We start from the raw sequence: 27,393 nt of genomic DNA, 5'->3' as shown, positions 1-27,393 counted from the left end.
TGAACAGCTCATCTGAGACCACAGATTCTCAAAGTACTGATGGAGCCCCGGGTCGCTCCCACACCACAGCTCTGGGGGTCAGCATGAGGGATATCCTTACCAAGGTTTTTAGCTTGAGGTTAGCCTCTGTGTTAATGATTGCTTAGTTCCTGGAGGAATAATGATATTCTTGAGTCACCTTTCTCCCAAGGGATCATCTCTGTTCTCATCACTCTTGTTAGTTGCTTCTAAGTCCTTTCCAAGAGAAATTACAATGTGGGTGGGATTCCTTTGTGGAGAGGATAAGAGAAGTCACTTCTAGCTGGGAGCACAGTGGTGACCCTGTGTGGCCAAGGCCTCCTTAAGGGTCAGTGAATTGGATGACCCAGTGTTCTGGGTCTCAGCAGCTGATACCCCAACTTGAAGTCATCCCATCGGGCAACTTGTATCCGCTTTCTGTTCATCAGCTCTTTGGGTGCCTGGGTTGTATCACTTTGTGATATGTGAGTGTGAGAGTGTGTGCGCACGTGTGTTCTATCATGCTTCCTTTCATCTGTTTACGGCTGAGGAAAGCACTGCTTCTTCACGCACTGGAGCAGATTCCCCATTGCTTTGCTCGTGTGCTTCAGAGAGTGGGTTTGCCCGCTCCAGGCTCTGCCCCACTGACCTACACTGTGTTCGCTACGTTGTTTCCATCTCACACACCAATTTTCCACCCAAGATATCTGAGTGGGGATGGACTAAGTCATTGGAAGTGACAGTCACTTAAAAAAAAAAAAAACCGGCACAACACAGGAATTCACATTCAAAGGAAGCCTTTGGAGAGAGGCAGGTCGCTCCTTTCTCCTTGTGTTCTTAGATGAGACAATTGCCTTTCCCTCAGCCAACTTCTTGCCCACATCCACTGACTTCACTATGAGGGCCTGCCAAAGGTGGTTTCACTAAGCAGTGCCTGGGGCTTTCACAAAGTGAAGTCACCTCTGCCTGCCAAGCAGGGACTTTCTAGCTAGACAGGGAGGGGGAGATGCATAGCCTTCTTGCTGCTCCTGCAGAGGAGGAAGTGGCTGTCATCGGCCTTCCTCCACTGTGCCTGCATGCAGCGCCTCTGCCCATGGCTGAGAGACCCGTCTCAGAACATGTGGCCGAGCTATTGACAAGAAGGGAGATGGTGGACGGCAACTTGGAGAGTTGTTCGTTTTGCTGAAGAGGACGCTTGAGGCCAGGATGGTTGCTCTACTTGGCTAAATCCGTGGTCTTCCCGTCTAGGGCTGTGACTTGGATGGGGCACCAAGGAGCAGTTGGTAGGGGAGCATGATTGCTCTTCATCCAGCTTGGAAGGTTAGTCGTGTTGCCAAATGCTTCCTTCCTTCCCTTAACAGCCCATTCTAAATCAATCTTCCATGAATTCATCAAAGTGGCTTTCGGGTAGCGCCTTCACTTTGCTGCCTCCACATCAAAGTCCTCAACCCAGGGAGGACATTTGCTGGGTTATTCCCCAGACTCTTGCTGGAACCTTCCTCCCTGGAGTTTGCCTTCCGCCCACTCCAGGGAAAATGCCCTTTTCTCTCAGCTCGTTTGCCATTGTGACCATATTTCAGTGCTCTCTTGGCTCATAGTAGGTGAGCTGGGCCACGCCTCAAAGTGCTTTTGTTTCCTCTGAAAGAGGTTGAATCTGGGGAAGGGGGGGAGGTGGTGAAAAAAATATATGTGGGAACGGTTTAATTGTATCCATGAGGATTCCTCGTAATCAGGATGCCAGTGTGTGTTTTCCAGAGCCTAGAGCTGACATAAATAATGTAGCATACCTCGCTCTGTGCAGGCTTGCTGAGGAATGCTGATGGAGAAAGAGCCAAACTGGGATCTAAAGCTCCCGGCTCCCGGCACAGCCTTTAAAATCCTTTTATTGAGTAGTAGTTTGGAATCGGCAGCCAGGGCCTTGGCGGGCTGTCTCCACCAGGAGAAGCTGACGGAGGAGTAACCTTGGAGGGAGCCGCCTCGCTGGATTTCAGGAAGATGAGAGTCTGGCGCAGCCTGGCCGGCTCCCGTGAACGACTGGTTCATTTCACTCTGTGTTCCTAATCCCAGAAGGAATAGGACAGCTCTGTGAAGTCCCTGAAAGCCTGGTAAGTGTGCAGCTGTTGCTAACAAGATATGACTGGCCCCTCCAACGTAGTTAAAAGCATCTTGCTTTGCCTTTTAGAGCCTCTTGCCTTAATGGTGTAAGAGCCAAATGAGCTTTGCGGGACAGCTAACCCCAAATGAAGTCCTGCGACTTAAGCGCATTGAAAGGCGAAGTCTGTGCTGGCGAGAGCCAGAGGGACCACAAACGCCACAGTTCATTTGCAGGAAGGAAACAAATGTGGCTTTACGTGGGATTTTTACAGGAGGTCTGCCAAGCCAAATATCCAATTGAAGCATTTCCAGATTATGATTTAAAGTACAACTTAAGCCTTGTCTCGGGTACAAATTATAGAAGTGAGGGAAGAGATGGGGGATGAGGAGGATGGCTTAGTGGAATGTTAGAAAGAATTCTCTGTTGTTGATATTAAGGGACAAATTCTGGCCATTCAGTAACGAAGGATGACTCCTCCTTGCTTATACTCTGGGGATTGAGAGAAGGAACCTCAGGGAACATTTGTGTTGTTTTTTTTTTTTTTTCTTTCCTTTTGATTAAGGCATTTGTGGTCTAGAAAAGAAGATTAAAGCAGGATCCGTTTCATTTATTTAGTTTGCCTCACAGACATGAAGCTTCAGAATGGTAAGTGTCAAATATATTCCTACCTGTTGGGGAATTAGCCAGGAGCAGGAGATCTGAGCAAAGATGTGGTACCACTTCCAGACTATTTTTCAGTTTCTGGCCAGTGATAGGAGCTGGTGTGTCAACAAAGAGAAAGTATAGATATCAAGTTTGGTTGGACTGGAAGGGTCTGTGCAACTTGCCCTTTAAGAGATGATTCTTTAAAAAAGAGAGAGAGATGGTTCTTTCTGCTGTTGCTGGTTTGACAATGATGGGACCTTGTTTAAGTGGGTTAAGGTATAACCCACTTAAATTGACTAGAAAAAATGTAAAAATATTCAGACAGTTTCATTCTGGGACATGAGTATTTTTTTCCCTTTGAAGTTGCTACATAGTTGGTGGGTTTTTCCCCCTCTGTTTAAAAAGTATCATCCAAATGTGTTTTATAAAATAGCACTTGGAAATTTTGCCTGTGGTATGACCCTTTGCTTTTAACCATCTTATTGAACTGGTCAGAAAGGAGCAACGATTTTTGGTCTGAACTTCATTTCGCTCTCCCAAAAGTGCCCTTGGTGTGTTTACCTGCCACTTTAAGGGGTTCCAGCAAAACTTTTATTCAGTGATCACCGGAGCTCTGCATGGGCCTCTCTGCTTGTGGAAATACATTCCTAAAACAGAGTTGTTGTTTTGTCTTGCTTTGTTTACCTCGTTGGTTTTTGTCATGGTAGAAAAGGACATGAGGTGGGGACAGTTTAATTGAGACTTCTTTAGTCTGAAATCTATGGTCTTACAGATCTGTTTCAACTATTTTCTAGCAAGCCTTACATTCTTTAGCCATTCGCGAGCCCGTCTGTGAAATGGGCTTGAGACCTGAGAAAATGTAATACCTCTGCAGTCTGGAAGATGCTCAGTCTATTTAAAAGGGAAAAATTGTAATAGAGAATTAGCTAAGGTTCTGTCTGCAAGCTGTTCTCTATGGGCCTGAATTTAGAAATGCTGTAAGCACCTAAAACTCTGTCACTTGTTGGTTTTTATTTATAAGCGCATTAGGATAAAGTACATTTTACGTTTTAACTGCAAAGAGAAATACAATACTCCTAATAAACAAAACTCGGCTTTTATAACCAAAAAGTGACCTGGAGGAATGTGAGGGCTTGATAGAAGGCCCTGGTTCTCGGGTGCAGAGTCACAGCTTCATGTTTAATTTAACAAAACATTAAACATTTCATGTTTAATTTAATGAAACATTAGAGCACTAGGATTTGTCACCTTCATGACAGAATGTCAGAACTCTGGGATAGTTGCAGAATATATGTTCTTTCTGCAGAATTCACATGTGACACTTGGAAATGTTTCACATTCAGAGACCTTGGCTTTATTTAGGGGCCTTTTTCCCCCTCTGATCGATGCCAAAAAAGCAAAAATGCAAGTAAAACAACAAAAACAGCACCACATTAGGCATGCACTACTAGTCTAGCTAATTTTAGGGAGGGGCTATTAGCAGGCATTTAGGCAAATCTATTAACATTTAGCATCAGCACAAATGCAATCACATTTCTTCTCCTTGTGCTTCTGATAAAATGAGCCCAAGGATCTTCAGGACAAGAAAAATATGGATATCTCAGTCTCATTTGTTACGTAGTAAACTTTTATTTAACCCACTTGGTTTTTTAATGAGCTATTTAAGAAAGTGGGGTGTGATGTTTGGGGAAAATTGAAGGTAATGTATCTGTTTGATAAAGATTATTACCAATGAGAAAGAAGAAATCCTTGGTATGGCATTGCTTGCCAGTACATTTTTTTTTTTTCTTCCTTTTCTTAGTGGGAAAAATGTGGTTGTTGGTTGATAATGCTACTTTGCCTTTGGCTTGTGATGGAAGATTTCCCTTTTTGTATTTCCAAGTGCTAAAATATAGATATGCCCTACCTCCCTGTCCAGATTGGTGAGGCTCTGTTTTCCTCTGTTGCTTTCAGTGTTTAGTTTCTTTCAGTAGAAAAGAAGACTTTATATTTGAGCCATGAAGATGATTACCAATTCATAAAACATGTGTGAGAGTATACAGATGTGTGTTTATATACACATGCATACATATACGTATGCACACAGCATACAGATATACAAAAGCCTCCCCCCAGATCCTGCCTCCATTCATTTGAATTATCTCTTGCCCCGTTTCTGGAGTGTTTTTATCCAACACGACCAGCATAGAATTTTGCGAGTACAGTATCTGGCTTTGTGATGGCAGGAGTACAAATACCTCTCTGCGTTATTATAGACTCAGTCTGAATGTGTGTGCTTCCTTGTGCGCCTTGAAGTGGCTGAGACCAGATGCTTCAGCGAGAGATGTCATATTAATGCTATTCAGAGGGGCATATGGCAAGAGAAAAATCGTTATGACAGTGACTGACCTACAGAGCAAGTAGCATTTTTAACCTTAAAAAAAAATTTGTTTTAACCCTCTCCTAAGTAGCAGCAGATACTTTCTTGAGTTGATTTTTTTTTTTAACTCTCCTGGAGGTTGTGTTCTGGAACGGGGGTACAAAGGAATAGCCTGGACTGCTAGGGAGCCCTATTTACTTTGATGTGGGGGCAGAGAAGAAGGCAAGAAGGTTGGCCTGTGCTTATTCACCACCCACTCCCCAGGAGGGCCTTTGGGTCCAAGGGCTGAGATCCAGTGGGGTCAGGGGGCAGCTTATCTTTGACTGCCTTGATGACACCCCAACCCCGCCCTGAAGAGTCCCCCAGCTGAGGAGGCCTGTTGCCTATGTAATCTTTTTCTGACCTCCGTCCGATCCCACTGGTGGCCCTCTCCCCTTCAAAGTGCCTCTTTTGAGGCCCGTTTCTGTGCTGGCACTCTGACAGGCACTGGAGGGAAAAGCAAATGAGACGTGGTCTCCAGCCTGAAGGATCTCCCATCTCATGGGGAAAGGCGGCCAGTAGAAATGCAGAAGGCATAGTCCTCGTGCTGAGGAAGGAAAGTCTTGAATGGCCACAGGCACCAGATGGAAGGTCAGGAAAGGCTTGGTAGAGGCCATTGATCAAGAGAAGTAGCCGGAAGATTCCCCTGGAAGACGTGGGGTGGGGTCTTGTGGGCCCTGAAAATGGCCATTCATGCGTGGGCTTCCCTGGTGACTCAGATGGTAAAGAATCTGCCAGCAGTGCGGAAGGCCGGGTTCGATCCCTGAGTCAGGAAGATCCCCTGGAGAAGGGAATCTTCACTTCAGTATTCTTGCCTGGTGGACGACAGCCCATGGGGTTGCACAGAGTCAGATGTGACTGAGTGGCTTTCACTTTCCCTTTGGCAGATCACTTCAGGTGCTCAGTCCAGGAAGGCAGGTACACAGGGCACGCTGAAGGCAAAGGATTGGACTAGATGGGTGGGTGGAGCCCTCATGGTCATTGGCTTTCCATACCCTCCAGTCTGGGCCACTCTCTTAAAAGTGTAAAGCAGCCAGGCTGTTCGTGGCAGTAAGCACAGTGAAGGCCAGACACTGGGCATTAGGAGAGAACTCCTGAGCTTTGCAATTTTCATTCCTAATTCAACTTAAAAAAAAAAAAATTGCACCGGCTGCCACCGTGTGAACCAAACAATTAAATGCGAAGGTCCCAGATGGAGCCTGGGGGCTGCGAGCTGGCATCCTCCACAGGTGGACAAGAGGATGTCTACAAAGAGATTTCACCCTCCAGCTCAAATCCAACTAGCTTTCGATCTGAAAGGAGAGGTGTGTGGCACACCTTTAGAGAGGTGTGTTTCCATATACATAAACAGTGTGTTTCGAGACACAGTGTCTCCAAAATTCTCTAACTTTCAAGTGCCCTCACTTGAAATTCTGGTTGTAGGGCGGAGGGTCAAAATACATATGTCTATGTTGTGCTTTACAGGTATTTATGTAGTGGTGGGTGTGTTCAGATTCCTTCATGGAGTCAAAGCTCCTCAGAAATCCAGGTTGAAATGCCAACCTCATAGATAAAGACACACACAATCAGCCTGTCTCAGCTAATGACGGCCTTTATGTTTAGCCCATGGAGAAGGAAATGGCAACCCACTCTAGTCTTCTTGCCTGGAGAATCCCATGGACAGAGGAGCCTGGTGGGCTACAGTCCAGGGGATCGCAGAGTCAGACCCGACTGAGCATGCACACACATGCTTAGCCCATGTTGTAGGAGGTTTGCGGGCATTTTTCCTTGGTATTCAATTTTTTGTGTCTTATCAGCAGTGTAACTCTCTACCCTCCAGTCATAGCATAAAAGCTCCCACTGCTGTTAGAAAGCCCTCTCGGGTTCTGTGCTATCTTTTGAGAATGCAGCCCCCGCTGAGCAGGGTGGTGGGAAGGAGGCTGCGAGCAATCGCCTTGACCTTGACTCCCTGCTACCACTTGACCTGCATCTGGCCCCAGGTCGGTATGCGTGCCAGTCTGTGGGCTGGGCATCCCAGGAGAGACCAGCCAGAGGAGCCCATCCATCATCCCGCAGGCTCTGCCTCCCGAATTGTCAGGGCTCCCTGGGCATTACGAGCTGGGCCAGCAATGAGCAATCCGGGCCCAGGCCCTGGCTGTCAGGCTGGTTTTAAGGACAGGTGCTGACATGTGAAGTTTTTCGAGTGATTGACCCGTCCCTGCCCTAATTTATCTGTCTGAATAGTGGATAGCAATACTTCTCAACTCTATGAGAATAATATTAATAATGATTTTTTTTTTAATTTGGCCAAGGTATCAGCTCAGACCCTAGTCCCGCAAACCAGCCACAACTACTGTGCATTCCCAGGTTCCCTGGGCTCCTGCTCTCGTTTCCTTCCCCAGGCCTGCCACCCAGGGCCCAGAGTCTCAGGGTCCAGCGGCCTGGCCTATCTCAGTGCCGGCACCAGTTCCTTTCTCTCCACTTCATATCGATCCACTTGTAGAACTCGGCCCCTTTCTCCTGGCACGTACAGAAAAGGAATCACAACCTGGCAAACAAACACACAGGCAAACACAGTCAGCCGCACAAGACCTCTGTGCAGAGTACACTGAAAAATTTCATATGCCAGCCACAAAAAGGACTTTGGAATATTTGATGCCCTCCACGCATTCCAGTTTTCTTGCCTGGAGAAGCCCCATGGACAGAGGAGCCTGGCGGGTTACAGTCCATGGGGTCGCAAAGAGTCAGACGACTGAGAGACTACGCATGTACGTACGTGCCTGTGTGTGCGCGCGTGCACACACACACTCATGCCCACTATCCCCTTCTTATGGCTTCCTAGGTGGAGTTAGTGGTAAAGAACCTGCCTGCCAATGCAGGAGACACAGGAGGCATGAGTTTGATCCCTGGGTCAGGAAGATGCCCTAGAGAAGGGCAGGACAACCCACTCCAGTATTCTTGCCTGGAGAATCCCATGGACAGAGGAGCCTGGCGGACTAGAGTCCATGGGGTCACGAAAAAGTTGCATATGACCGAAGCATTAGCACACACACACCCCTTCTTAAACAGTCGCTGCAGCTCTAGGAAGCAAAGTCAGTAATGATCTGTCTACCTACTCCACCTGTCCACCAAGCTCCATGCTGTGTCTCTCTCTTTCCTAACTGACCAGGAGTTCAGTTTTTCTCCCATTGTGCTTATGGAGAGCAGATCAGCAGTCTCCACCTCTGCCCCCAGAGCCAGTGCCCTTGGCAGGATGTTGGCAGACAGAAGCCCGTCTGTTCCTGGCTTGGCCTCTCTCCCTATCTCAGCAGATTCCGCTGGAGGAAGACAGTCAGAGAGAGATTTAGCTCCCCGAAGAGCTGAATGATACCACTTCCCATCACCAACCTCTAAGCCACCAGAAAGGGAAAGCTGTTAGGTCCTTGTTTTAAATAAGAGTTTTTCAGACACATAACAGTGCATTGTGTATTTCATTATGCTTTTCAATGCCCTTCCCCCATATGCCAGTTGATTGACATATTGATTATAGAGGCAGTATGGCTGAAAGGTAAGAGCCCAGACTCTGGTGCTTGGCCCCTTGCTAGCTATGTGACCCCGAGCGAGTTGAAGTTCTCTGCTGTGCTATACTCAGTCGTGTCTGACTCTTTGTGACCCCATGGACTATAGCCCACCAGACCCCTCCGTCCGTGGGATTCTCCAGGCAAGAATACTGGAGTGGGTTGCCATTTCCTCCTCCAAAAGTTCTCTGAGCTCCAGGTAAGTGAGGGGTCATCTTGGTGTCTCTCTGATCCCTCTTATGTGATTCAGTGAGATGTTATCTCAGAACTGGGCATGTGCAATGGTTGTTTCTTTGGGTGTCCGCATTGATTTTCCTCCCGATTTTATGATGGGATTGTTGCTTTTATTTCCAAAGAAAGAGGAAGAATTTCAGTTGAACTTGGCAGGGCGCTGAGATTCTGGCAGAACACACCCCAGCCCACCACGTAGAAATTGACACATAGCTAGGGATGTCCCTCCTGTTCAAGACAGAAGGAGGAATGTGGGGGGGTGGGGGGAGGTGGTCCCGCTGGCTTCCTCCATGCAGGCTTTCGGGTGAGTGTCTGTTTCTCTGCAGTCACCGTCTTTCCTACTGCTCGGTTCAGAACAAGTGTCCATAGCAGAACTTTTTTTTCTTTTTCCCCCAAGCAGAGTATTACTAGCAATGCAAACACTCCAAATTACCTCACTCATCTCTGGTGGAAGAGAATCCAATTGTTCGCTCTTGGTTTGAGTCCTCAGAGGGCGGGGCTGGCAGGGGGGCAAGGACAATTATGGCGACTAAATTTTAATCAACAGTTTCAGTGACAATATTGAATTAAAAAGTTACTAGCTACTAGTTAGAGCACGGCTCAGCTCCTCCACGGGCAAATCAGTCATTCTGTGGTGATTAACATCTATTCAGAACAGAGAATGTATTATGGGTACCAAATTATCATAGGAATTAATGCAGTCTTTTTAAAGGGCTTAAAATATGTTAATAAATACAGTATTCCAGCACCTGCAGCTCAAGAAACTAAAGTCATTAAAGATGGATATAATTATATTTATTATTGCAGGGATCTGGGTGTGGGGGGAAAACAGTTTAATGAGCATGAATGAAACAGGGGTTCTTTATTTAAAACTTCTTACCTAAGGAAACTGTTCCCTTTGAGGAAGGAGGTATTTCATAGAATCGTTGATTTAGAGAACTATACAAAAGGTAAATTAGAGGTAGTAATATTCTAAGTTTGGGGCAATGAACTTCAGAGGTCCACTGGGGACATGGCAAAACTCTCCCCTTCCTTGGCATTGAGCTTGGCATGGGAGTCAGCATTCCCCAGCTTCAGTTTCCTCCACCTTCCCATTTATGTTTCACCCAAGAACCCCAGCGTTTTTGAAGTTTCTGAAACATACCCAGCTCTTGCCCACCCCATGGCCTTTACCTTGGTCTGACGTTCATTTTATACCACTTCATTAGTACAATGCTTGGCTCCATCCCCAAACAAATTTTCCTTACCAGCTCATTTAGTCCTCACAACAGTCTAATGGACTAAATCCTTCTCCTTATCAGCTCCATTCTACAGACAGGGAAATGAGTCAAAAGGAGGTCAGGGGCCTTGCCCTGGGTCTTGCTAACTTGAGGTCTCCTCTTTGCCACCAAGTTTCGTTGCTTCTTCACGGGGCCGGCTACTACCAGCTCTCAGCTCCTATGCGGTCCCTGACAGCTTAATCTCATTCATCCTCCCCCACTGAACATTTCAGGACCTAGCTTATCCTTTTCGGCACATAGTGTGTCAGTTGCTCAGCTGTGTCCGACTCTTTGTGACTTATGGACTATAGCCTGCTAGGATCCTCTGTTCATGGGATTCTCCAGGCATGAATATTGGAGTGGGTCACCCTGCCTCCCCCCAGGGGATCTTCCCAACCCGGGGATCGCACCCAGTTCTCCCGCATCGCAGGCGGATTCTTTACTGTCTGAGCCACCATTAGTGTGTGTGTTCTGTCGTTTTCATTTTCTGGCACTACTGTCATGTCCGTGAAGACAGCAACTGTTTTTGTTTGATGCTCTATCCCCAGTCGTGTTCAAGTAACTGACATTTAATAAGTACTGAATAAATATTTGTTTAATGGGTCTTTGAATTCATATGTACAGCATTTGCTCTCTGTAGCCAGAATGAATGGTATCTTTCATCTATCTGTCTATCCACGTAGACTGACAAATAGGTGAAACAAAATCTTTTTTCAAATTTTCAAAAGGAGAAGGTAACTTTATTTTTGTGATTAAATCCTTCTTAGTCAATTGATATAAAAATGGCAGCCTAGTATAGCCATTTCAGTATTAAATCTGGGTCTTTGGTAGAGACAAAAAGTTGTAGAACGTTTATAGAGATTAATTCCTATTTGACCGGTAAGTAATCAGAGAAGCTGAGAGGAGAAGCCACTCACTCAAGTTAGGGAGGTGGTCAGGACTGGGTTCAAGAACAAATCCCAGTGCTCTTGGCTCATGATCCAGTGTTGTTTCTGCAATCTGCCTTGCTTACACAGTCACCCAAGCTGATAGCATCAAGAGAAACTCATCAGAAACAGAAGAGCACTTAAGACTGACTGTGGCTGCTGCTGAGAACGTTGTATTTGGCAGGTCAGGAGTGGTAGATTGAAGCGCTCTTATTTTCTTAAATCTTGGGGGTGTTGGAGGTGAAAATTAACTGTCTGTCCTTGTGGTGGAATGCATTTGAAATGCTATTTCCTGTTATGAAGTGAAAGAAGAAAAATAAATGCACATTGTGTGGAATTAAAAATGGAGATCACAATTCTACACATCACGCCCTAGAGGAAGATACCACCTTTGAGAAACTATCTCAGTTCTCTGGTTTGCCAGCTTATTGGGAATATGGTCTGGCTCCTAAAATCCCCAACACTGTGAGGTGGTTTTTTTTTTTTTTTTTTTTTTACAATTTAGAAGCCATGGATCACATTGAGAATGTGATTAAACTTTTGGGCCATATAGCCAGAGTAAAGGAATATGGACAAACGTGAGATGTTTTGCAGATTATTTCAGGGAGCTCATGGACACATTTTTGTCCATTTCGTTGATCTCTAGAGACCCATGGATTTCGATTTAAGAAGTCCTGGTAGCACAGAATGCGTGATAGTATTAATTAATTATAATAGTGAATATTTATTAAGCTCTCATGTGTCAGACACTTGACTCATTAGCTAGGTATGCTTTATATGTGAACTGTGCATATTATATATGTAAGTTTTTAATTTAATCCTCAGGTATCACAATTGTTCCCATTTTGCAGATGAGGAAGCTGAGAATCAGAAGAAGCTAAACAAGTTGGAAAATATTGGAACCTGGATTAGAACCCAGGTGATCTGATACCATAGCCACATAAAGGCGGGCATAGGACATTTTCATAAAGTAGGCCTTGATCATAGTGTGTGCAATGCTGTGGTAAATCCCATGGTAGCAGACACACGGTAGAAGATACAGGCTAAATAGAACACCTTTAGAGTGTCGGCATCCCTGATCGCTCAGTTGGTAAAGAATGAGCAGTGCAAGAGACCTGGGTTCGATCCCTAGGTTGGGAAGATCCCCTGATGAAGAGAGAGGCTACCCACTCCAGTATTCTGGCCTAGAGAATTCCATGGACTGTATATCATGGGATTGCAAAGAGTTGGACATGACTGAGTGACTTTCACTTTCATAGAGTGTCAGTGAAAGCTCCGAAGGGCTGGAGGCTCCATGCTCCAGGTCTTTCATTTCCTCACAGCGAGGCAATCAGAATGGTATCAGGGTGTCCCCTCTTTCCAAGAACTTCCCTCCACCCTCCCACATGGGGGAGACTGGAGTACCAAGGGACTAAACAGTAGTTCTGTGGTTTCATTATTGCCCATGTTTAGATAGGGGCTTCCCTAGTGGTTCAGACAGTGAAGAATTCACCTGCAACGCAGGACACCCAGGTTTAATCCCTGGGTTGGGAAGATCCCCCTGGAGAAGGGAATGGCTACCCCCCTCCAATATTCTTGCCTGGAGAATTCCATGGAGCCTGGTGAGCTCCAGTCCATGGGGTCACAAACAGTCGGACACGACTGAACGGCTAACACATACATATTTAGTTAACTTTAAATTTGAGAGTGTCTGTCATCAGATGGGCAGATGGGCCCTGTCTGAATGTGAAACCATCTTAAGAATATTCAGAACCAACTGGACTGTCAGCACACTTTACAAGAGGCTATTAGTTTGAGATGTATTCAATTATTTTTTGCTTTCCTCAGGAGGATAAATAGTGAACCCGATAGAAGTTGCTTGAGAATGTTCCTGTGACCACTTTTTCTTCCTTCTTTCTTTTTTGAAGGAAACAAAACGTTATTTTTACTTAAATGTGGATGTCATTTATCAAGTTAGAACTAATAACTTGAATGAATTTGCAAATTTCCATTGTTTTCTTTTTCAATTCATTGGGATTTATCTAGCCATTTCGTTTGTGATTAATGTCCTAAGAACTTGCTTTGGTCTAGGCCCTTGGCTGGGCACTGAGAATAAAGAAGTGAGTCAGATACAGCATGTGGCCTCAAGGAGTCTAGTAGGAGAGCAGTCTGTGTAAACAAATCTGTGTAAGGTGTTGCAGTGTGTGGTACAGCGTGGAAGCAGCTGCAGGAGTGGTTGGTCGACTCGCGTTCAGAAGATTATCACTGGCTACATGGATGGGAAAACTATGTTCCCTAGAATACGAATTCTTAAACTTGAGTAGGCATCAGAGACCCCCAGAGGGCTTGTTAAAACAAGATTAATGGGCCCCAACCTGAGATTCTAATTCCATATGTATGGGGTGGGTCCTCAAATTTGCATTTCTAAGGAAGTTCTCAGATGATGGTACTGCTGCTGGTCCAGGGAATACACTTTGAGAACCCCTGTACTAGCCTTTCCAGAGGATGGATGATATAGAAAATACTCATTTCTGTTTCTATGGTTTTATCCCCTAAGTTAAAAATATTTCATCCTCTTGTTACTGCGTCCAGGTTTACACCACTCACTGCACAACAGGCCAACGAATTGAGAGACAAGTTGTTGGGGCAAGGAATAAGAACTGTGTTCAGAAAGTGAGCAGACCAAGAAAAACAGTGGAGTAGTGTCCACTAGAATCATCTTAATGGAGTTAGAGTTCAAGCTGCTTTTATAGTGAAAGAGGAGGGGTGTGGTTGGTTGTTGCAAACTTCTTGGTGTCTGAATCCTTTGTTTTTGCAGCTGTTCACAAAGGTCAGGTCCTGATGTTCCTATAAACCTCCAACAAGTCAAATATTATGCTCTATTCTGCAACTTTTTTCTCTGTAAGAATGGAAAAGTATTATACCTTTAAAGCCAGAGCTTTGAGAATGGGCTTTCCTGTATAGTGTAGGCAATTGGTGGCACTCTTAACTTGTAACAAAAAAACAATAGAATACAAAGGTTAAAGTAAAAGAAACAGGTCCAATATGGAGTCATATTTGTTTTTCCCTGTTGTACTCTGTCTTGTTTAAGGTTTCCTTATGAATGTGTATGCTTCTGTTCTCGCCTTTGAAAGTGTAGTTTTGTAGTGTTCTCTAAGTTTTCCTTTTTAAGTTCTTGACTTTGACCTCTCATAGGAGGGAACAGTGAGATGCTAAGAGAAATGATAGACCACTTGACATGAATCACGAATTGCCTAAATTCTAGTGGATGTGAGCATGTGAAGATGAGTGTCTTCTGAAACAGTGGTTAGCACTGAGTCTCACAAAATACTGTGGATGGCCAATTAAACAAGGTGGTCAGATTTCAGATCCCCTCCCGTACATCCTGAGGTCGTCCCAGATCCTATGGGGCCCACATCATGCTCACAGAGAAATGAAAGAGAGAGACAAGAGACCAAGGGACACCCAAAAAGAGTCTTACACAGTGAGAGTACTGCAGACTTTTCATAAAGAGAGTCACGTTTTTGGCCAAATGCAATGGAAAATATGAACTCGCGTCAGAAAACAATACCCAGTTTCTAGATTAATGCTTCTTCCTCTTCTCCTTTATTCTTTTGGTCCATTTTGCACAGCAAATAAGAACCTTGTGGACAGAAAGATCATCATTTGTCAATCCTTTTGCAGCAATTTTCCTAACAGTTCTTTCAGCTCTAAATGCTTTTAAGCATCTGTCAGTAGCATATAACAGCCTTAATGGGAGGGGAAAACAGCAACAACAACAGTAACGACTATTCGTGGCATAAGAATGAACTTAGTGTCTCTCCCCTTCCTGGGCCATAGTGAAAATGATCATCCGTCCATATGTGGGTTTCCACACACAGCTGTGCTGTTATTGTTTGTGCGTAGACCTTAAGTTGTCTGTAATTTTTATGTGTGGAGGAATGATGCCAATTCAGACAGAGAATGGACCCCCTCCCCCCCAAAAAAATTTAGTGTCTCAGTGATGAGACAAGTCAATAAACAGCTTGATTACTAATTCATTCAGGAACAAAAATAATGGCTTTCTAAAGTAGAATGACCAAATCCAATAACTAACTGTTTGTCAGGGCAGTAATAATGGTATTTGTATATCTTTTAATTGACTTTAACCTTTCCCTTCATGTGTGCAGTATTAAAAAATTAAAGAGGAAAGTATTTAGAGGCATGGATTTACGGCACTGCGTGGATTACATGCTTTTAATGAGGTCAGGACAATAAACCATCTGAGCAGAACCTGCTGCCCAGTGATGAATTACTCCCTTTTACAATAGATAGAAGACAGCCAGTGTGTGGGCACACGCATGCTCACAGGCTCATCTGTAGACCAGGTGATGCTCTGCTTCTCTGTTGAGCTAACACAGAGTGTTTCCAGTTACAAGGAGGGTCCAGAACTTTTCAAAATACAGAGCTGCAATATACCAGGTGAAAAAGTGAAACTCGCAGAAGAGAATGCACAATGTGTATGTTAGATATTGACTCATGTGTGTCTGTTTGTGTGCAGGTACACGTGGTTAGACAAAGGAACGATGGAGAGAAGGGAAAGAGAGGGAATGGGAGGGATGGAAGGAGGGAAGGAGAGGGGAAGGGGAAGAAGTACAGATAGTGTGGAAGGAGCAGGCTGTCGTGTTCTGGAGCTGGCTTGGATTGTCACGTAGAGTTGGTTATGTAACACCCTTTCCCGATTCCATCGAAACTACAGCTGAAAATTGCACTTGGTGGATGTATTGACCACACAGAAATAAGCAAATGCTATTATAAACCAAAACTTTCTTTTCTGGAAAGCCAATTGTTAAGCTTTTGGACATACGACAAACACTGCTGGACGTTCAACAAACCAGAACGTTTATATCTAGAAAGCAGGTTGACTAGGAGAAGGAGTGGCCCATGGAGCAGAAGGTTGGGACTGAGAAACAAGTGTCTTTCCTCTTCATTGCTACAGTTTCCGTATAGCATTTATTACTTTCATTGCCTTCGGAGAAGGCAATGGCAAGCCACTCCAGTACTATTGCCTAGAAAATCCCATGGATGGAGGAGCCTGGTTGGCTGTAGTCTGTGGGGTCGCTAAGGGTCGGACACGACTGAGCGACTTCACTTTCACTTTTCACTTTTCACTTTCACACACTGGAGAAGGAAATGGCAACCCACTCCAGTGTTCTTGCCTGGAGAATCCCAGGGACGGGGGAGCCTGGTGGGCTTCCATCTATGGGGTTGCACAGAGTCGGACACGACTGAAGTGACTTAGCAGTAATAATAATTCCCTTTAAACAGTTCATTGTAAAATTGTTCCACAATATCACTGAAACATTTTTAAAATACAGAAATAGAATTAATCACCTTTACTTTGTAAGTCAGGTACAGAACACTTTGTGCAAGGAAAAACAATTCAGACAAGTGATAGAATCAAATACTCAAGGGACTTAAGACTCAGAACACTCGGAAGTGTGTCCTTTGGTGGTGAAAACTTCCTCAGTCTTCCAAGTAAAGAGGAAAACCAAATCACACACACAGTGTGAATGGAGCCTGGCCCTGGAGTGTGTAGTGTTTGCAGTCAGATCCCACCCCGCAATAAATTCTAGTGACGAAAGTCTCATGGCTCTCATCCAGAGCTCATCTCCTCATGTTGACCAGTTAAGCCAAATCACCTCACAGTCTTTACCTAATCAGTAGCCTCGAGTTGACAGCATGAAACATTGCTAATGAAGAGGAAAGCACTCCAGCCCAGAAACGGAGCTGCAACCCCACTGGAAACGTACCATCCATGGGGTCCAGCCAGTCTGTCACCACCTGAAATGATGGTGATGCTTTTTTTCCCACTCTGAGATGCTGAGATCTCTAGTCCACCTCAGTAAGGTGCATTTCCCCTTCCTTTCCACACTGCTGTCTGTCTGCTCAGTTCTATCTCCATGAACTCCAGGTGATATCCTGCTAATGACCAAATTGCTCCTGTTTCCTAGGACTCTTATAGATGAAAGTCCCACATCTAAAAGCCTATACCTCAACCATTCATGAAGAGAAATGCTTGATTTTATAAACATGTATTCATTCATTCAACATATTTCTGTTACTGACCAGGGTTCTCAGTTTTCTTAATCAATAAAAATTGATAGGAGGCCAGATAAGAAACATAGGCAAGGCTTTACTGGGGCCCCTGCTAGGGCAGGGTGAGAGCAAAAACAAGGAATAGTTTCCCTTGCTCCCTGGCTCACTTGCTGAGGAGGGTTGAGCTGGTTCCTTATATGGGATGAGGGTAAAGTTATGTCCAGGGATCAGAGCAGAGGGGTGGGTTAGATGGTTTGCCCACCCCTTGGTGGTATGTGCAGCAGGCATGCGCAGTACCCTCTTTTTCCTCCTGACACTCTGCTTTTAGGGCTTCCCTGATGGCTTAGAGGATAAAGATTCCACCTGCAATGCAGGAGATCCAGGCTCAATCCCTGGATTGGGAAGATCCCCTGGATTAGGGAATGGCAACCCACTCCAATATTCTTGCCCGGGAAATTCCATGGACAGAGAAGCCTGGCAGACAACAGTGCATGGGGTCACAGGGTCGGACACAACTGAGTGACTGACTCTTTCCCTTTCACACTTAAACCCTGCTTTTGCTCCCAGCTTTTCAGGAGTGTCACTTGGGTTTTCTGGTCTCTTTGTATCGTGTCCATAATTTCCCCAATTGCATATGCACACAGTTATTTTCAGTCCTTTATAGTTTCTTTGTGTTTTGTTGCTCAAGGAGATGTTTGTCCAGGTGTAAGTACTGCTGCAAATGGTCTCAGGTCCTCGGTTCCAGCTGGGCTCATTTTTGTGTGCCTGGCACTGGCTTTAGTGTAAAGATACAGTCATAAACACATCAAACAAATACCTCACTTTCCTGATGCTGACATTCCAGTAAAAGGAGACAGACAGAAGCAGGTAAACCAATAAAAAACAAGCAAAAACAGGGTGAGTGATGTTTGAAACACAGTGAAATAAGAGGGTGCGATAGAGAGAACAGGTACTTTATATCCTCTGCTTTAGAGGGAAGGAAGGGGAAACATTTCTGGAAGATAAACTTTGAACTGAAATGGGAATGACAGGAGGCAGCCGGCCATGGGCAGATCATCATATGAAATGTATGGAGGTTCCTTAACCTCAAAGCGGGCTTATCTGCTTTTAAGACTGGGTGCATTGAAGGGCACTGTAGGTGCTTGCTTGCTTTCCTAGTATCTCAAAGCAAGTTGCCTGCTCCAAGTACTTCTGAGAAACGTTCAAGATGGGGATCATTTGTGTGTGTGTAGCTGATGTCATGTTCTTAACTATGTCTGAGATGGTTTACTGGTCCACGGAGTAGAGAGCATGAAAGATAGACAGGGCAGTCATAAGCTGAGATGTCATCATCTTATGATATCTCACAGTTGTGAGTTGTGTCCGTACAATGTTGACAGAAAGACAGTGTGTTGAGGGGAATGTATGCAGACTTCGGATGAAGAAACAGCTGCGTTCAAATGTCAGCACTGCCACTTAGTGTCACTCACATGGTATGGACCCTCTCTGATTTCTCAGGGCTGTCACCTGTAATGTGGGGATATAAAAATGCCCTCTTCATAGGGGGATGGTGAAAATGGAATAAGGTCATGTCTACAACGTGCCTGGCTCAGAGCATCCGGGAGCTTCCTTTTAGAGAAGTTTTTGGAAATACTGTTGAACTGTGACGCACCAGAGTGAAACTTTCATTGCTTGGGGAGAGGGACAGCTCATTCCTATCTTTGCTTCCATCTTTCTGCTGGCTGCAGCGCTGCAGTTTGAGACTTGAAGCTGTAGCAAAGTATCTCAGGTTGGGCAAGAAAATTGAAAATGCAGCAGTCATTCTTTAAGCAGGATCCATGGCAGAAGACAAAAGAGGCATGATAGGATGGGTACTCAGCAAGAGAAACACCCATGCCTTCATCCTTTATTCAAGAGTTACCCTCTGCCCTTCCCCTACCCCCTCCTCCTTCTCTCTTGCTTCTTTTAGTTTTTTCTTGGTTTTCCCTGAAGCACCAGGGATAAAGCTCAGCTCAGAACCAACTGGTCAGAGTCCTTGAATCACATCCCATGTGCAGTGAGATTCATACAGCAAATGGCGTTGCCTGAGAATAGAATTGTAAGGACATGCATGAATGCTGACTCTAGTCCTAGGGGTAAAGGAAGCTGCGTGTGAATATGAAAATAAAAACTCAAAAACCTTGGGAGAAAAATAAACATGACAGAAGCAACCAGATAATGTTTTTATGTTTTCACCTTTAATTGACTAAAAATATCAGTACAACATACTCCTTGGACAGTCTCCCCAAGCCCCACTCCCCTCTTTTTAATGGGAGTGAGAAAAAGTGGTTTGGAGGAAGAATGCTCGCTGAATTGATAAAACAGTAGTTACCCCTGGGAAGTACAAGTGGGGACCTAGAAAGGCCTTTATTTTTTATTTTAAACACATTCATCACTGTTTGATTTTGTTTTGAGCCAGCCTGTACTATGTTTTTTAATTAAAGTACTGTACCTTTTTAAAAACCGATGAGGAAATGAGGCAAGTTACTTTCTGCACAAGACAGCTACATTGTTTTTTAAGTAAGTTTTATTAACAAGTGACAATTACTTTTTTATGATACATTTAAGATAGTGAATTATGAATGACTGAAAATCCCCTCCAGCCTAATTGGGAACCATTATGTCTGGTAATTGCCACTGATTTCTGCAAACAGTCATTTTTCTCGGGCCTATTAACATAATTTGAATTTTTAATTGCCCTTCATAATTGTCTGTTGGAGCTAACAAACAGTCCCATTCACCGAAGGGTTTCAGACCAGGCTTCACCCCCAGAGAACTCGGGCTGGAAACTCCAAAGACACTATTAGGACTTGGTGGATTGTCAAATTGAGGTGGCAGCCATGGTGACAAATGTGACACATCTTTTTAAGGACCCACTGGGGTGATACTTTTTCAGATTTCTGCATCATTGAGTTTGTCCACTTTGTCTTGAAGCTACCTCAAAAAAAAAAAAAGAAAAAAGAATGTCACACTGTTAACAATTTTAACAAGGACTTTCATACTGGTACTTTATTGCAATAAGTGTGATCATTCTGGAAGAAGGGAAGAACATGTCCTGCTCCATTTCCTGTAGGATTTGTGGTGTAATTAACTTTGTGAATTCAGAAAAGGACAGAATTCCCAGTAGAGATACATATATATCTTAATATATGGAGAATAACATTAACTACAAAGACAATTTATGTTTATTTTTTAAGTTAAATTCAGAAAAGTACAAACAGAAATATAGAGGAAATTAACTATAATTTTACTAATAGTAAGTAGTATATTTTGCATAAATGCATACGTATATGTATACTGCTACTGCTGCGTCACTTCAGTCGTGTCCGACTCTGTGCGACCCCATAGACGGAAGCCCACCAGGCTCCCCCGTCCCTGGGATTCTCTAGGCAAGAACACTGGAGTGGGTTGCCATTTCCTTCTCCAATATGTATATTAGTGTTTATATTTTCCACATAATTTAATATTTCTAAGATATTATTTTTAAGGTCTACATATGGTCCAACATATGGATTCACCATTGGTTACTGAAGCATTCTACTCGTGTTGGATATTTAGTTTCTCAGTTTTTACCATTACAAAAAAGTGATGTGCGTTTCATATCCATCTCTGATAATTGCCTCAAGAAAATGTCCTAGCAGTGGCATGTACCCTTGAATCATCCTCCAAGAAGTTGAATTTCACTATACATTCTCCTAGCAGTATATAAGAGTGCTAAATTTCCCATACTTTGCTCAACATTAGACACTGACCTTTGTTAAAATATTGGTCTAGTTGCTAACTTAAAAAAAATCCCATCATTTTGTAAAGTTGAATTTATTTGATCAACAGTGAAGTCAAACATCTTTTTCATCTGATTATTAATTTATAGCTTGCTGCTGCTAAGTCGCTTCAGTCGTGTCCGACTCTGCACGACCCCATAGACGGTAGCCCACCAGGCTCCCCCCGTCCCTGGGATTCTCCAGGCAAGAACACTGGAGTGGGTTGCCATTTCCTTCTCCAATGCATGAAAGTGAAAAGTGAAAGTGAAGTCGCTCAGTCGTGTCCGACTCAGCGACCCCATGGACTGCAGCCCACCAGGCTCCTCCGTCCATGGGATTTTCCAGGCAAGAGTACTGGACTGGGGTGCCATTGCCTTCTCCAGTTTATAGCTTAGGTATGTGTTTTTGAACTCCAGTTCTTCCCTACACTGGCCATTTTTCCCTTGGAGTGTACTACCTTTTCTTACAGTCATAATCAAGATTTTAAATTTTTTGTGCTTCATTAAACCTCTGGAGATAGCGCTGCTTCCAAGCCAGTAGGTTGTCAGTGCAGGAAAAACAACAGACTCTAGCCCAAAACACACAGCTAGTTCAGGATCCACAGGAAGGAAGGTTGGGTCTGACCGCCGCTGTTTGGCTCTTACACATTTGCCATACGTGGGAAAGAATCGTTTTTCTCTCAGAACAGCCTAGGGAGCCATTAGCAAAACTGCCCCAGGCGCCTCTGTCTTCCTCCTTCTAGTCCTTGATTTAGTCCCCTTGACAAGTCCCCAGGAAGCCCTTTAAGAACTTGCACCTGTCTGAGAAGTGAGGGAATTAGGAAATGCCGATCAGAAACAGACTGGAGCTACTAGTCCAAAATACCAACTCACAAGCACTTCTCCCCACCCAGGGTCCAGCATTAAGCAAAGTCTAATCAATATATTCGGAGAAGGCAATGGCACCCCACTCACTTGCCTGGAAAATCCCATGGATGGAGGAGCCTGGTAGGCTGCAGTCCATGGGGTCGCGAAGAGTCGGACACGACTGAGCGACTTCACTTTGACTTTTCCCGTTCATGTATTGGAGAAGGAAATGGCAACCCACTCCAGTGTTCTTGCCTGGAGAATCCCAGGGACGGGGGAGCCTGGTGGGCTGCCGTCCATGGGGTCGCACAGAGTCAGACACGACTGAAGTGACTTAGCAGCAGCAGCAGCAATCAATATATTGATGAGGAATCTGATACTTAATGATACGTAAGGAGTCACAGAAATAGCAGTTTCAGTGAGAACATCTGATGACTCAAATCTCTTTCCAAAGCTGGGAGCTCAAGGGTCCATTGAAGTACCTTTAACAAAGGTTCCAGCTGAAATCTTTATGAGAGTCACTCTGGGGAAGCCCATCTGCTGGACTGAGCAAATCTGAAGCCTAGTTATGTGTCCTTAACTGGGAAACTGTCGGTACTATTGCTGTGAATGCGTTCCAAGTGGCCACAATTCTTCATAACTTTTGAGATACATTCAGCAGGGACATCAGAGAAGAGTAGGTGCTAAATGAATTCCTACACAGAAGCTTCCAGGGCTCAGCATCTGCTGGTGACTCTGATGGAGACATTTTTATAAAAATAGCAACAGTTAGTTGTCAGTCCTGACACAGCCCACACTTTCCAAGTTGAAACTAACTCTTATTACTCTTATTTCTGTCATGTCCCCAAGAAACTCCAGCCGTAGCCCATTTTTCTGTGACTCTCATTTCAGCCGGTACTTTGCAGACTTTGTTTCAAACTTGCTTTCCTTGAAGAGGCCTTGGAAAATCTCCTTCCTTCATCAACTAAACAGAGAGAAAGAGTGTTGTGTAGGTTTGGTGACATTACAAACCAGGGTTTCCAGCACTAATTTGGGCTTTTTTTTTAAAGTTTAAATAATAAACGAAGACTTCTTTGAGAAAGTGTGGTTTCCTTGGAATAAATTTTTAGACACTTGATAGCTGAGAGCTCAAAATTTGGAGTCAGAAACTGGCTTAAATTCTAGATTTGCCACTTTCTAGGTTAAAGGTGGTGCTGTTGATGAGGCAAATAGGGTTGTTGTTAGAATTAAGTGAAATGACTTAGGCATATAGTACGCTGTCAGTAAGGATTTCTGAGTACATGCATGCCTTGGAGATGTGAATCCAAATCATCACAATAAAGTGAGTATTGCAGTAAAGTGAGTTTCATGATTTTTTGGTTTTCCAGTGCATATAGAAAATATACTGTAGCCTAGTAAGTGTGACGGAGAAGGCAATGGCAAACCACTCCAGTACTATTGCCTAGAAAATCCCATGGATGGAGGAGCCTGGTTGGCTGTAGTCCGTGGGGTCGCTAAGGGTCGGACACGACTGAGCAACTTCACTTTCACTTTTCACTTTCACGCACTGGAGAAGGAAATGGCAACCCACTCCAGTGTTCTTGCCTGGAGAATCCCAGGGACGGGGGAGCCTGGTGGGGTTCCGTCTATGGGGTCACACAGAGTCGGACACGACTGAAGTGACTTAGCAGCAGCAGCAGTAAGTGTGACGGAGAAGGCAATGGCAAACCACTCCAGTACTATTGCCTAGAAAATCCCATGGATGGAGGAGCCTGGTTGGCTGTAGTCCGTGGGGTCGCTAAGGGTCGGACACGACTGAACTACTTCACTTTCACTTTTCACTTTCACACATTGGAGGAGGAAATGGCAACCCACTCCAGTGTTCTTGCCTGGAGAATCCCAGGGACGGGGGAGCCTGGTGGGCTTCCATCTATGGGGTTGCACAGAGTCGGACACGACTGAAGTGACTTAGCAGTAGCAGTAAGTGTGAAATAGCATTATGTCTTTAAAAAAACAATGTACATACCTTAATTTTAAAATAATTTATTACTAAAAACTGCAAGCCATCATCTGAGCCTGTAACAAGTTGCAATCATTTTTTGCTGGTGAAGGGTTTAAAATATTGCACAAAGCACCAGAACGACACAAAGACAAAAGTGAACAAATGCTGCCAGAAAAATGTCTCAGTAGACTTGCTCAATGCAGGGTTACCACGAACTTTCAATGTGTACAAAATGCAATGTCTGTGAAGTACAGTAAAATGAAGTATACCTGTATTGTCTTCATTATTGTTAAAAGCTGATCAAAATTATTATATTTACCACTTACATCTCTGAGGTGATTGTTTGTTCCCTCCTCTTTTCAGAGCCATCAATATTCCCAGCTGATTCCAGCAAGGCCCCGTCCTGCTTTTAATGTAGAAATAGAGAGGAAAAATATGGGATAACTTAAAAGATGCCAGATGAATCTCTGACCTGAGGCCAACTGTTTATACAGCTCATTCAACTAACAAATAATTTCACTGGTGATTTATTGTTTTCCTCAGTGATATTTTCCTTCATCCATCCATAATTAAAAAGGGTGCAGAGCAGTAAATCGGTGGCCCTGTCATGTAACATTTGTTAGCATCGAAAACTTAGGCATCATAGCTTTAAGAAAGAAATACGAAGAGGTTAGATCGAACCTGAGAAAGAGATTTTTAACAAATTTTTTATTTTGGAAAATTAAAGATGTATGTGTGTGTGCATGCATGTGAGCACGTGCGTTTAAAGACTTGAGGCCAAAATATAAAGTATATGTGACACTGTGTTCTTAGAATGGCTTAATTTCCATTGATACTGAAAATATTCTCCTTACTAGCAGTGAGCACATGGAATGTTTATAGTTTCTTTTAGAAGACAGTTCCTTTTTTAGTGACAAAATTTTCCAAGCTCAAAGAATAGATTGGATTATCTACCTAGTTCATAAGTTGTCTTTATTCAAGGTCAGTCCAACTATCCACTTGCCCATAAGGAAGTGCTAAATGAAGCAGTCAGTAAGCCTCTCAGAATCTGATTATAGAGAAAGAAAAGTTTAACTTATTTTCTGAAGAAAGTAAAAAGTGGAAGAAAGCAGAGTTTGGACCCCAGCTTTTCTACCAAGCTAACAAACAGCTGTGGATTCCTACTATATAATGTGATCCATGGGTCTCATACAGTTCAGTTCAGTCGCTCAGTCGTGTCCCACTCTTTGCGACCCCATGAACCTCTGCACACCAGGCCTCCCTGTCCATCATCAACTCCCGGAGTTTACCCAAACTCCTGTCCATTGAGTCGGTGATGCCATCCAGCCATCTCATCCTCTGTTGTCCCCTTCTCCTGCCCTCAATCTTTCCCAGCATTAGGGTCTTTTCAAATGAATTAGCTCTTTGCATCAGGTGGCCAAAGTATTGGAGTTTCAGCTTCAACATCAGTCCTTCCAATGAACACCCAGGACTGATCTCCTTTAGGATGGACTGGTTGGATCTCCTTGCTGTCCAAGGGACTCTCAAGAGTCTTCTCCAACACCACAGTTCAAAAGCATCAATTCTTTGGTGGTCAACTTTCTTTATGCCATGAAGTGATGGGGCCAGATGCCATGATCTTAGTTTTCTGAATGTTAAACTTTAAGCCAACTTTTTCACTCTCCTCTTTAACTTTCGTCAAGAGGCTTTTTAGTTCCTCTTCACTTTCTGCCATAAGGGTGGTGTCATCTGCATATCTGAGGTTATTGATATTTCTCCCAGCAATCTTGATTCCAGCTTGTGCTTCATCCAGCCCAGCATTTCTCATGATGTACTCTGCATATAAGTTAAATAATCAGGGTGACAATATACAGCCTTGACATACTCCTTTTCCTATTTGGAACCAGTCTGTTGTTCCATGTCTAGTCCTAACTGTTGCTTCCTGACCTGCTTACAGGTTTCTCAAGAGGCAGGTCAGGTGGTCTGGGATTCCCATCTCTTTCAGAATTTTCCAGTTTATTGTGATCCACACAGTCAAAGACTTTGGCATAGTCAATAAAGCAGAAATAGATGTTTTTCTGGAACTTTCTTGCTTGTTTGATGGTCCATCGGATGCTGGCAATTTGATCTCTGGTTCCTCTGCCTTTTCTAAAACCAGCTTGATCATCTGGAATTTCATGGTTCACATATTGCTGAAGCCTGGCTTGGAGAATTTTGAGCATTACTTTACTAGCATGTGAGATGAGTGCAATTGTAATAATGATGCTTTAAAAATTCTGGTGTTACCAGACACAAGTTCATGTGCCCAATGCACAGTGAAGTCAAACACACTGAAATGTGGGACTTCAGAGCAGAGAAAGGTGTGTTGCAGGGCCATGCAAGGAGATGGGTGGTTCCCCCTCAAAACCCCAAACTCCTTGAAGGTTTTCAGCAAAGCATTTTTAAAGGCAAGATGAAGGAGGGGTGTGGTTGGTTGTTGCAGACTTCTTGGTGTGGGAATCCTTTGTTCTTAGAGCTGTCCACAGAGGTCAGGTCATGGTATTCCTGTAAACTCCTAACATGACAAATGTTATTCTCTCTTCTGCAACTTTTTATCTCTGTATGAATGGGAAAATACTATACTCTTAAAGGTGAGAGTCTTGAGAATGGGCTCTCCTGTACATTTCAGGCTACAGGTCACGTTCTTTTTCTTTTTTTTAATTGGAGGCTAATTACTTTACAATATTGTGGTGGTTTTTGCCAAACATTGACATGAATCAGCCATGGGTGTACATGTGTCCCCCATCCTGTATCCCCCACCCACCTCCCTCCCCATCCCATCCCTCAGGGTCATCCCAGTGCACTGGCCTCCAGGCCACATTCTTAACTGTAAGCAAAAGCAATAGAATACAGAGGTTAAAGTCAAAGAAACATGTCATATGGAGCCAGATTTGGTCTTCCCTATTACAGTGGGAGAGAAAGGATGGGAGGAATTAAAACCAACCAGTGTATTTCTCCCATAAGGTTCTTCTGTAACTGAATGTCACTCTTCAACCAGTTCTGCACACATAAGAGTGAACTGGATACACACTGCGTATGCTTAGTGCCCTCCTGGACCAACTCAGCTCTTCTACACTCGCCCCTCTCCCCACCCCCACATTAACTGAGGACACAATAAATCAGCTAACAATATAGAAGCCTCCTCTAAAGCGTGCTTAGTCTCAAAAGAGAACAGCATTTTGAAAGAGACAGACAGTAACAACAGATATAATCATGAGAAAGAAAGCATGGAATGAGGGAACCGGCAGTAACTATGCCATGCCCCATTAAGGACCACCTCAAGATAAGGCGCTCAGTATTGCTACTGATCACAAGTGAATTCATGTCAGAAAAAGGAAAGAACATTTGGTCTATCGGACTATGTCAGTCTGGCTCGAACATGTCCGCCCAGGAAACTGTCAAGTTCTCCCAGCCTCCATTTGAGGGGTAATTGTGCCAGTGACTCTGAATGCTCAGAGCAACCTTGCCACCTCACTTTTCTTTGTACATAACACTCAATTAATTGGAGCAACCAAGCACCACCTAGTATGCCGGTCATTCATTTAAAGAACACTTAGCTTTCTTTAAAGTTGTCATCCTCATTTTTTTAACTTTGGATGCAATTTTAAAACTGTAGGAAAACATAG

The 27,393-nt window shown here is 44.0% G+C and overlaps 1 protein-coding gene across 1 annotated transcript in view; it reads left to right on the top strand.

Annotated features, from left to right (window-relative positions):
- Positions 1 to 1,922: 1,922 nt before the first annotated feature.
- TENM2 (teneurin transmembrane protein 2) overlaps positions 1,923 to 27,393 on the top strand; it is a 497,500-nt gene continuing 472,029 nt past the window's right edge. Inside the window, exons 1-2 of the mRNA XM_088838514.1 lie at positions 1,923 to 2,102; positions 2,655 to 2,737. Coding sequence (XP_088694640.1) covers positions 2,722 to 2,737 — 16 coding nt within the window. The 5' untranslated portion in view covers positions 1,923 to 2,102; positions 2,655 to 2,721. The remainder of the gene's footprint in view (positions 2,103 to 2,654; positions 2,738 to 27,393) is intronic.

Source organism: Moschus berezovskii, chromosome 8 (assembly GCF_049115385.1).
Source record: "Moschus berezovskii isolate FMDL1 chromosome 8, NW_MosBer_1.0, whole genome shotgun sequence".
NCBI classification, from domain to species: domain Eukaryota; kingdom Metazoa; phylum Chordata; class Mammalia; order Artiodactyla; family Moschidae; genus Moschus; species Moschus berezovskii.
Note: the sequence above shows the minus strand (reverse complement) of the source record. Positions and strands in the feature narration are given on the sequence as shown.